At 37.1% G+C, this 12,140-nt stretch overlaps 1 protein-coding gene across 2 annotated transcripts in view; it reads left to right on the top strand.

Annotated features, from left to right (window-relative positions):
* KLHL1 (kelch like family member 1) overlaps nt 1–12,140 on the top strand; it is a 182,203-nt gene that overhangs the window by 45,783 nt on the left and 124,280 nt on the right. The window contains exon 2 of one of the 2 annotated variants that reach the window (XM_030235167.2): nt 11,099–11,281. The exons of the other annotated variant lie outside the window; for it this stretch is intronic. Coding sequence (XP_030091027.2) covers nt 11,099–11,281 — 183 coding nt within the window. The remainder of the gene's footprint in view (nt 1–11,098; nt 11,282–12,140) is intronic. 2 annotated transcript variants of the gene reach the window in all.

Here is a 12,140-nt window from a genome sequence, read left to right as displayed (position 1 = left end):
GTATGCTGCTTTCCTCTGAATGCTGCAAGCTCTATAAAAGCTTGTCTTGGAACAGGACATGGGCTGAATCATTCATACAGTTTGCTGAAGGGCAGAGTGTGCACACATATGTGCTGTGATCTCCCACCTCAACGAGTGCAGTACTTAACTGAACTAGAATTTTAATCTGGGAAGTTTAAAGATTCAGCCTCCAGTGGTCTTTGACATGATTTCCATCACAGTCATAATGTGTTTTAAGCTCTGACATGCTACCTATGCTGTGGAATATCAGCACATAATATAGTAGCAAAATTAAATTTTATTGAAATGCATGCTAAACTCAATATTCATAAAATACTTGTTTATCCTTTTTTGAATGTCATTGCCATCACTCACATATATCACTTCTGTTTATATAAAGTCCCAATGTCACAAATTAAATGTTGGAAGAAAATGTCTCTTAATAAAAAAGAGATCTGCATCCTAGTATGTATTTGTGCCCACTCTGAAGGAGTAACTGTGTCAGCTAATTTGCTTAGTTTATCCATAGAGATATGGCCATTCATCATGACTAGATAGTTAACACATGGCACAAGCATCTCTCTTAGGCATAATGCAGGCCATCCATTCAGAAAATAGGGCACTTTTGCAGAAGGAAGTAAAAGCAACTCTATCTTGGGTATCTCAATAGTAAATCTAGCACTGCTCTTTTATAATCTGAAGTTGGATTATCCTGTGTAGCATGGAATAGAAGAGAGCTTCTGTGTCAGTGGCACTGGCACTGATTTTATGAAGTTTTAAAGAGGCAGTTCTTGGAGAATTACACACTACTGATAGCAGCTGCTAATGGAATTATAGCCAGAGCTGCTTGAAAGATATGGGAGTTTTCCTCCATAGTATATTAGAAAACTCTCCTGTGTGTAGTACTGGCTTCATCAGTTTCTGAATGTACAATCTTTAGTGTGTTTGTTTGTAAAAATCTCATTCTCTTTGGAAGTATTTGCATAAATGCTGGGTGGTGATACTTAAAAGATATGGGAGAACTACTTTGTTGTGTTACGTTTGACCACTTAAGTAAACCACAAAGGCTCAGTGCAGTTTGTCATCTGGAATAAGATGTATTAGCAGCTGGGCATCAGGGAAACTGAAAGTCTGTGCTTTGTGAGGGTGTGAAGCCTGTGGTGTTACTAGCACTGCTCAGCTGATAGTGCACAGTGGTACACAATACATTTCCATTAATTTCTTGAGCTATTAAGAAAGGAAAAGAAATTTTTCTCATTTTCACCATGGCACCTACTGCTTGGTTTTCTTCCTCTGCTTGTCAGGCATTTAACTGTTCAAGCCAGTAATATTAGCCTCTTTTACAACAGTCTTTACCCTTTGTCTCAAACTTCCCAGATGATGGTTTGGGGTTTTTTTGTGTTTTGTTTTGTTTTGGTTTTTTGTTTTGTTTTTTATGAGAAGCAAATGGTTTCACAAATATAAGGAATTTCATTTTTGCAGTGGCACGGTTTTATTGATTTATTATTTCAACTCAGAGTCACAATCTTCCTTAACAGAACATGGAGAATGAGTGCAATGATTTATATGGCATTGGGTAATAATAGAGAAAGAATGCCTATCTAAAGAAAGAACATTAGTTGTTTCTAAAAGAAGCTAATTCCTGGTCTAAACCAAAGTTGTTTCCTTTCAGCTGGAATTTTGTCTACTTCTGTGATAGGGAAGGAAAGCAGAGCAGCTGGGTGGTACTCTAATGAAGCAGACTAGCTTGAGTCTGGAGCTAGAAATAGAGAAATATTATCGTCAGCAACTTAAGAAAAGTCGGTTGTGCTTGATTGTTCTCCAGCAGTGTATGTATTTAAAAATTGAGGTTTTCTGTGTAGTTTTTTCTGTATTCAGGAAGAATGGGTTGCCTCCTTTCAGGAAGCAACTTGCCTTTTACTGAGCTTCCATTTTACTAAAAGCATGCTTTGGGGAATTTTGCATAGCATGAGCAAAACAGTTGCTAAAAACTTTTTCAACTGGAAGGGTTATATAAAACGGATATTTTCTCAGTGATGGAACCATTTCTGCCTGGGCTGTCCTTCATTTTCCCTCTTAGAATACATAAATTGGAAAGTAAATGTCCCCATTAGTGGTACAGACCTGTAACTTTTCAATAGTGTAGGTTTATATGCACCTGGTATCTGTTTGCAGGGCTTCTATACTTGTAGGCTCTTTGTTTCCTGTATTCTCCATGATGCAAAAAATAAATTCATACAGCCAGATCCAATATAATAGAAGGTTCTGTCAGCAATGTGAATGTGTAAAATATGTCAGTATATGTCCCAGTCATTAAAATGTGACTGTGTGTAGCTAGGAGAACTCTCTTTGAGTTAATCATCAGTTTTCCAGGAACAGCTGGAACAAACTGCTCCCTCTGTTTGGGCATGCAAAGCTGAAAAAGCAGTTGATGCAGCATTAGGTGTGTGTGGGAGAGAGCAATCCAACCAGCATCTTTTTCTGTTGCATAGCAAGATTGTTTAGAGGCACAATAGGTTGAAGATATGGGGTGGAGGGCAGAAAGTGTGATTTGTCAAGAAGGTGTGATGGCTGCTAACTTGTAGCAGAGGTTTGTAGTGGTACCATTATTACTATAGCTGTCAGGTGCCTGGCACAACCAGTATGATGAACCTTAAAAATCAGCTTTCCTTCAGCAGTTTTCTCTGGATTTTAGGAAGTGCTTGGAACTTGCAATAGGGTTTATGCAATGATAATCTTTGTGTTGAAATGAGTTTCAGAAAGGGTGAGAATGATTTTAGGTATGAATTTTCTGCAGTGCTACACCACAGTAAATTGTTGTATTTTACATGGTGAGAGAAACACTATGAGATCTTAGTTACTTTTCAAAGACACTATAAGAAGCAATGACTAGATTTGAAAAAGTATTAGAAAAATAAAATATCCTTTTGATTGGTGGATATTGTGCAGAACAGAAGAAAATAGAACAAAATATTCAGTTTTAGATCCTATCTGGCAACTCAACTATCAGTCAGGGAAAAAAATCTTTAAGTTTAGTTTGTATTTGTATTTATTATTTTTTACTCATGATTTAGATATTTTGGATTTTCAGGCAAAAATAAAAAGTGAGAAATGAGAGAAACAGCCCTGCAGATGCCAAGGTCAGTGCAGGTGTTGGAGGATGTGCTCCAGGCACTGGAGTTGAGATTCCCCTGCACCATGTGCAGACCATGGAGGCTCATGATGCAGCAGAGATCCACTTGCTGCTGGTGGAGGATCTCTGGCCAGAGCAGGTGGATGCCTGAAGGAGACTTACTCTGTGGGAAGCCTGCTGGAGCAGGCGCCTGGCAGGACCCACGGATAGAGGGACCCACTCTGGAGCAGATTTTCTGGTAGCACTTGTGACCCCAGGAGTGTCATGCTGAAAGTTCTGGAAGGACTGCACCCTAGGGAAGGGACCCACACTGGAGCAGGGCAAGAGTGTGACCTTATCTCTCTCTACAAGTCCCTGAAAGGTGGCTGTAGTCAGGAGGGCGTTGGTCTCTTTCACCAGGCAGCACTTGACAGAACCAGAGGACACAGTCTCAAGCTGCATCAAGGGAAATATAGGTTGGATATAAGGAAGAAGTTTTTTACAGAAAGGGTGATAAAGTTCTGGAATGGTCTGTCCAGGAAGGTGGTGGAGTCACCATCCCTGGATGTGTTTAAAAAAAGACTGGATGTGGCACTCAGTGCCATGGTTTAGTTGAGGTGTTAGGGCTGGGTTGGACTCGATGATCTTGAAGGTCTCTTCCAACCTAGTCATTCTGAGATTCTGTGAATTCTGTGTGAGGAGTCCTCCCCCTGAGGAGGAAGGAGTGGCAAAGTGTGATGAACTTACTACAGCCCCCATTCTCCATCTCCCTGTGATTCTGAGGGGGAAGGTGGAGAAATTGTGAGTGAAGTTGAGCCCAGAAAAAGGGTGTTATTGGGGAAGGTGTTTTAAGATATATGTTTTATTTCTCATTATCCCCCTGTTCTGACTATTAGTAAATTGAATTGATTTCACCAAGTTAACTGGTTTTTGCCTGCAATGGTGATTTTTGAGTGATCTTTAGAGTCATTAATTAGGTGTCTCAAATGCTGTTAAAATGAGATCTGAAATTCTGGTTTAAAACGAAGCGAAAACACACACAGACACACACATATGAAGCAAACAAAAACCCCCTCCAAAATACAAAACTAATCTTAAAAGAACAAATTGAATCAGTTATCACATGTGAAACTAAATTAAGTCAGTTCCACTAACTTTCTCTTTACTAAAAGCATACTTTGGGGAATTTGGCATAACTTCAGCAAAACAGTTGTTAACAATTTTTTTGACTGGAAGGGTTATATAAAATGGATAATTTCTCAGTAATGGTACCATTTCTATCTGGGCTATCTTTCATTTTCCCTCTCAGAATACATAAATTTGAAAGTAAACATCCCCATTAGTAGCACAGACCTGGAAATTTTCAGTTGGAAACTTCTGTATCAGAACACTCTTATGTATTATTTCCTCCTGAAAATTCATAAGTGAAGAACATTGATAAAAGCTGTCCTTATAAGTATTTTGCTATTTCTTTGAAGGCAATTTATAGTTGTAATGTAAGACAATATGAAAATGAAACTTTTTTAACCTTTTCATATAAAAGCATCACAGTGTGGCATTTTTCTGTCCATTGCGGAAAAAAGCCTCATCATCCCAACCCCCCAGCCTTTGACCTAATTTAAAACCACCAAAACAACAAACTTCAAATTTCACATATACTTAATTTTTCTGCAAGTATTAGATTATGATAATTTAATTTATTTTTCAAAGTTTAAAATCATTCTATTGATAATTGTTGATGCTCCCTCTCAATCTTTATTTGGAAATTCCATTTTTTGAATATCAGTCTAAGCTGTGTGGGAGTGCTGAGCCCATTTAGTTGTTCATCCATGGAACCTAAATTGCTGGGAGCTGTAAGTATTGGAGAGAGATGCTGAAAGTAATATTGACAGAAAGTAGAGCACAATATTGGTAGGAGTACTAGCAGAGGTGAGCAAAAGCTTATGCTATTTTTAACACTGGGTGCTGGACTGGAGAAAGAGGAGAGGAAATAGGAAGCTTGAAGTAGTTGTTTAGAAGACTGTGGGGGATAAAAGATGAAAAAGTATGCAGAGATAAAGGATCAATTGAATACCTAAAGAATGAACCAAACATCCTAACAGTTTAAGTGATTCTTAGGGCATAGGACATGGAACAAACTCATTTCATCAATAAAAGTAATAAAATCTGGAAAAAATGGGGGAAGACTGAGGGAAGTTAAAGCATTTTTCATCAATATTACTGAATTTTGTAAGTAATTGCTTTCAGAACACAGAAATTTATTAGTAATTGCTCATTAATTAAATTAATTTTATTTTACCTTTTTTTTTTTTACAACAAAAAAAGGCAAAAAAAAGACATTTTAAAAAGAAATGAAATCTAAAAAACCCCAGTATTTCAGGAGTATGTGGAATTTTTATGTGTTGGTTTATCACCACTGGCAATAGAGAGGTCTATGCTTGTAGCTTAGGTTGTATCATTATCTGGTGAAGGATCATAGATAAGAAGAAATCTGGCTGAGTATTTTGAACTGATTCCCCCTTTCCCTGGAGAGAGTTGTCCATGAAATTCTCCACCATAAGTCCATCCCACAGGCAGTGGTTCTTTGAGAGCTGCTGCAAGCAGGTCCCTCTTGCACAGGCTGCAATCCTTCAGGCATAGGCTGCTCCAGTGTGGGTCCCCCAGAAGGTCACAAATCCTATGAAAGAAAATCTGCTCCAGCATGGGCTCATCTCTCCACAGTCCTGCCAGTGCCCCAGGGCTCCCACAAGTTCACAGCCTCCTCTCAGGCATCCACCTGCTGTGGTGTGGGGCTCCTCCATGGGCAGCAGATGGATCTCTGCATCCCCATGATCTTCCGTGGGCTGCAGGGGCACAGCTGCCTCTGCGTGGTCTGCACCATAGGCTGCAGGGGACTCAGCTCCAGAGCCTGGAGCACCTTCCCCCTCTCCTTCTCCACTGACTGCAGGTGTTACTACTGTTTCTGATTTGCCCAGCCTTGGCCAGCAGCAAATCCATCTTAAAGTTGCCTGGAATTGGCTTTGCTGGGCATGGAAGAAATTCTAGCAGCTGCCACCCCTGTACCCGACCCCCACCCACACTAACAAAACCCAATACAGCTGCTAAACAAGGCAACTATTTATTCTCCACAGAAGCAGCTTGATGTGGCACAGTAGTCCTTTCTCATTATCCTTCCCATGTTTCTGAAGAGCTCCTCAAACAATTTTTCCAGGATCAAGCAATAAACTGGTAGCTAGTATTTTGTTTCTTCTGTCTGGTGATACTCCTAAGAGGTACAGAGATATAGAACAGTAGGGGATTCAGCTGCACTTTTGCTGGGCACACAGATGTCCTATGACTGTATTTTGCCTTGTGGTGTTCAAAGAATAAGTTACAAGTATCTTGATTCAGAAATTGCCATTAGGAGGAGATACCATTGGAAAGTATACATTATGCAGGTTTATCTATTTATAATATTCACTGGATTTTTTTTAATTTACATATAAAAGGGATCTCTGAAACAGGACCAATACATCTCTGAGAGAATCTGGTAAAATTAAAAAGTCCTATTTGATATTCTGATTATTTTTTTATCTGGCACTTCTACCTGCTGAAACTCTGGGCAGAGCTTGCAGTTGCAGATATGATTGCAGGTAGCAGAACAAAAAGCATAGCTTTTGTTCACAAACAGAACTTTAACCTTGCTGTTGCAGTAAGAAATCTTAAAGTCTCCCTCTTGCCTTTTTGCAAGTGATCACTAATGAGAGCCATGACTTCTGACAGTCTATCTTAGATGGTGCAATTCCACAGGCTATTGATTTTTAAGCATTCAATAAGTAATTTTTAGGGAATGAATTGTGTGAAGTTTTTTTTTTTTCACTCTTACATATGGAATACTTCTTCTGGCTTTGCAAGTTATAAATAGCAAAGCAATGTTTCTTTCACTGAAGGACTGGATATATTTTATTTCTTGACTATGCATTTTGGATATGTACCCAATAATATACACTAAATTAAATTGAACAGGTTCTGGATAAGTTTGTGTGATCAATCCTGCATAAGTGAAAACTGAAAAAAAAAAAATGTTAAATACAACAGGATTTAATATTCCAGTAATGATGAAATTATATGACATTTTCTGGTTAAAGAGTTCTTCATCTGGGGCCAGGGCCTTTAGTGGAATGAAGAAAAAAAGTATTCAAATTGAGTGTTTAAAATACCTAAGTACTCTGTAAAGTTTTTTCGCTATACACAGTGATATGAATCTGTTGTTTTCTGCACCACTATGAATATTATTTCCAGAATGGAAACATTTCTAAATCTAAGCCTCTGTTTGCACAGAGAAATGTGGTATAATTTCAAGTCATGTAAATTTTCTATTTCAAATTACTTCTTGTTTTTCTTTGGTTTAGGATTTGCTTTAACTCCTGGTTTTACTAATTACTTAACAAGAAAGGGATAGGTAGTTAAATCTGTGTGTGAAATTCCTCTTTCCCTGGAATTTTCTCTTTAAATCCTTGACAACATTACTTTAGCTTAAAGGTTTTCATTTCTTTGTTCTTCAAATCCATGGGTTTTTACTTGTAAAAGAGGACCATTTTGGAGTCAGATGTTTTCAATTCTCTAGTTTTTTATTTCTGTTTAAATTTTTTAATATCTGTGATAGCTCAAAGTCTAGATTTTTCTCCACACCTTCAGGCTCTTTAATAATTTCTCTTTTAAGAGCAGGATGCTCTTAGCACTGAAAATAGTCTGTTCAAATTTGCTAAGGTGGATTTTTTCCTTTTTTTTTTTTTTAATTATTATGCCATGTGCACTCTGGTTTGCCATTTCATTAAAAAAACCTTTTAAGAATATTAATTATTTGCAATGTTGATAATTTTTGTGAACCTTTTAGTGTTCTCATGCTGCAGTCACCCTTCAGTAGCATTGCTGTAGTCTTGAGAAAGGTTTGATTTCCTTATTTCTGTGCTATTACGAAGTCATTTAAAGTGTTTTAGGCTGGACAACTCCCAAATGTTTGAAATTTCCACACTGAGTTCAGGCTTTGCACTGGCCAGCTGAGGAAGATTATTGAAAAAGTCCCTCTGGAGTCTGTCCAGTTCACTGATTACAGAATTCTGAGGTACACAAATGCTAAAAAGGGTTTTGAAAGACTTAGGAAATTCTCAGTCAAATTTGTGTTGGAGTTGCTGCTGAATGCAATCACGAAGCCTCTCACTCCATTTGTGGTTTGATTTGCTTGCACCTAAACAAGAGCAATATATGCAAAGAGAAAATGTGATTTTCATACTGCTAATTGACCCTGAGCACCTATATATGCCTTTCACAAACTGGTAATTGGTAATAAATTCTATTTGCTTTAACTAATTCCTAATTTAACAAGTTGCTATCTGAATTTAAAGCACTGATTATGCAGACAGAGCATTTATAATGAAACAGATAGATATCTCCTGATTAGGATAAGTAGCAGACTTTTTATCTGGGCTTACTTAGAAAATAAATAAAATATTAACTTATTGTCTTCTACCAAGCTTATTGCTTCTTTTTTTCATGATAACATTTAAAATATGCTTTGGTTGTTGGTGGCTTGCTTTTGAGCAGTCATTTATTGACTTGCTAAGTGACAGATACACTGAGTTAGTGGGTAGAAAATGTTGCTTATAAATGGCTAGCAGGAAAAAGCAAAATTTGTGGCAAACACTGCCTAGGAATTCAAGAACAAAATAGACTAAGCTTTTTACAGTGCAATCTTACTTCACAGGATCTGCATAAATTCAATCAGGATAGTTCTCTTTTTCTGACCTGGAAAATACAGCATTTTGAATAGCCAAAAAGATTCAGGACTAGTATCCTATCAGTTCAAATTTAAGCTGACCTAGACCTACCTTCTGAACTAACTAACGGGATGAACCCACTAAGATCTGCTCATTCCTGTTACTTTCCTTTCTCAGAACTGCTTTGTCACTCCTAAATTCCCCAGAGGAGAGGAAGAAACATGTCTGTTTAAACCTATCAACTTCATTTATTAGGCATTAATTTATTTCTTGTAAATTACTTGCCATTCTAATTCTCCAACAATAAAACTTAAGAAATTTGTGTATGGCTACAAATGTAAAATGGAAAATAAAGAGAAAAAAAAACGAGCTGAAATATCTTCCCACTGCCCATTCTAGTGAGCTTAGCTCTCTGTCAGTAGAGTTTTGTGGGAAAGCATCAGTTGATCAACCAAAGATGGGACAATAAACTTGGATTTCTGATCAACATGGTTGGAGTCCAGATTAGATAGGAACACACAAGCAAATTATGTCACTCACAGAATGAATGCGTTTGTTTTATCCCGGAGGAAATATCTGGCATTAAGTACTTGACAGTATAACAATGTTACCTGAAACAGAACTAAGCAAATGTTTCTTTCTAAACAAATCACCAGTTTGTTACTGTTTCTGTTGAGGAATCACATTTAATAACATTTTGCCAGTTCAGTTTCCTATAGACAGGCTCGGCCATAATAAAACCTTTGCAGCATAAAAATAAAAATATCAATTAAACCAACTGAGAATTTTTCACTATCCAACTTCATGTTACAAAAGTGAATTTACTTATTTTAAATGAATTTAAGCAAAGTTAACTTCACTTAATTTTAAATCATAACTCATTCTGTTAAGATAGTACCTGTATGTGGCGCAGAATAGGTGGTGGGGGAGTGAGATACAGAAGTAGCTGTGTTGCTTCCCTGGGAAATTACCTGCATGTCTCCTTCAATTAGGCAGGATTCCAGCTACTTTAAAGGAGTGCTGTGAAGCCTAGTGATTCCTGTGACAGAAAGATGGACCAGCCCTTACTCCTTAAACCTGCTGAGCCCTGTACAGTGACTGTAGGAGACTACACTTTTGTACAAAACATAAATCAGAAGCAAATCAATAGCATGTCTCAAGAATTTGGTTTTTTTTAAATTATTTTTATTTTAGAACTTCGTTTCATTCTGATCTTTAAGAATTGTTATGTTTATGCACTTTTCAAAATTTTTCCCAGCACCAGGAATGCAGACTGCATTTTTTTTCAAATCTTTCAATATAATTTTTGAATGTAATACCTACTGAAGTCCAACCTTGAATAACGAAACTGTTGTATTATTGCTGTAAATAAAAAAATGGTTTTTATGTGCTCCTTAATATTTCTATTTCAATAGAATATGCAAAATGAGATTGTTTTGAATTAATTTATAGTATTGTTTCATATGCTGGACTAAGATAAATTGTCTATTGCTCTTCTATTGATTATGTAAACTCTTTTATATATATATGTTGAAGAATAAAAAATTAACTTCATCTGTGAAATCCTTCATATTCAAGACTAAAAGTCATACATATAATCTTAAGGCTTTGATTTGCATCCATCTCATATTTTTAAAAGAAGAGGGTATCATCTGTGTTGAGAACTATTTAGAAATTCTAGCATAGTTTCCAAGTTTCCTCAAGGGCTAGTGCTTCCTGACACTTGGATTTTCCACTGCGACACTGAACTGAGTAACTTCAAACTAGGAATAGATGTCTATGTAATGAAAAACAAAACGAAACATTTTCTCCAGTTTATTTTTCTTTGCTTTTTTTTTTTCCTTTTTAACATAGACATCATTATCTTTGCAGGGTAAATTCAGTTTTTATTAATAAATATTTTGGATTAAAATTAGGTATGAAATTTTTCATTGTGTAAATAATCAGGGTTCATTACAAATTAGGTCAATTAGAGTTTTTTTTTTCTTTCCCAAGGGGTGCAAAATGAATGGGAATTTGAGAAGGTGAACTAGGGTGGGTGCTCACAATCAGTGGAAAGATTGCTTTTTCCATTTCTCTCCCAGTGCAGCAAGGCTTTTCTGTCTTGTACTTCCAGTGATGAGAACAGGGAAAGGATGCATTGATTTATATGTATCAGATTCTGGAAGCTTTGCTGGGGTCAACACTTGGTCCCATCTTACCAACCTGGAACTTCTCTTGTTGTTTACAGACTGTCAGGAGCCAGCCACCCCTTGCCACCCCACTGTGACATGGATTCCTGTAGCTCTGAGGAATTCTACCAGGCAGTTCACCATGCAGAGCAAACCTTCAGGAAAATGGAGAGCTACCTGAAGCAGCAGCAGCTCTGTGATGTTATCCTGATTGCTGGGGATCGCAAGATACCTGCACACAGGTAGGAGATAAGCACAAAACATGGAGATTACCAAAGTTAATGTTGTGGGTGTGTGTATTTCTTAGAACAGTGCTTCCTGTTGCCCCTCATGATTCTTTCCTCTTTCTATAAACACAAGTGTAAGCGGCTGGAAAAGGTGGGTTTGAAGGTTGGGGCTTTGAAGGTAAGTGGTTTTTGTACAGATTTCAAAAGTTCAAGTAGCACTCAACTAGCAAACTGTTGGTGAGTATGACTAAAAATTCTTCCTGCTGTGATGCTGTTCTTATGTGAAGAGAATGTGAATTTCTGAAATGGGGTGCTGTATAGCTGCACTGAACAGCATCATTTCTAGCTTAAGATCCTGATCCTGCAATGAGGCTGTTGTACAGAGTCTCTCAGACACTTATAGTAGAATACTGAATGCTTTCTTCCTATGACCTGTGCCTTTCAATGAACTAAAAAGTTCTTATTTACATTTAATTATAATTATTGGGATAAAAATTATAGTACATTTTAATTTCTAAAATTAAGTAAGATTGTCTGGTATTAAAGCAGCTAGTATTTATGAAGCTATACTTGGTTTTGGATAAAAAATTAAACTTAAAATAGTTATTCTTCATTGAGATTTTGGTCTCAGAAATATGTTTTCATTAAATGCATGAAAATAAAAATATTCCTAGAGTTTTGATTAAAATAGAGGGAATAATTCAAAATTTCCAGGTGAGCAGGTATTTTTGCATCTGAACTCTGCATAAGGCTGCAAACCAAGGGTAATCTATTCCCTGCTTGTGTCCTGATTTCTCTGGTGAGATACTAAATTCAGAGCAGGATTATGGTTCCCCAGCAGGAAGTCAGAAAAACAGCCAATGAATTTCTGAAC

This window comes from Serinus canaria, chromosome 1 (assembly GCF_022539315.1).
Source record: "Serinus canaria isolate serCan28SL12 chromosome 1, serCan2020, whole genome shotgun sequence".
NCBI lineage: Eukaryota > Metazoa > Chordata > Aves > Passeriformes > Fringillidae > Serinus > Serinus canaria.
Note: the sequence above shows the minus strand (reverse complement) of the source record. Positions and strands in the feature narration are given on the sequence as shown.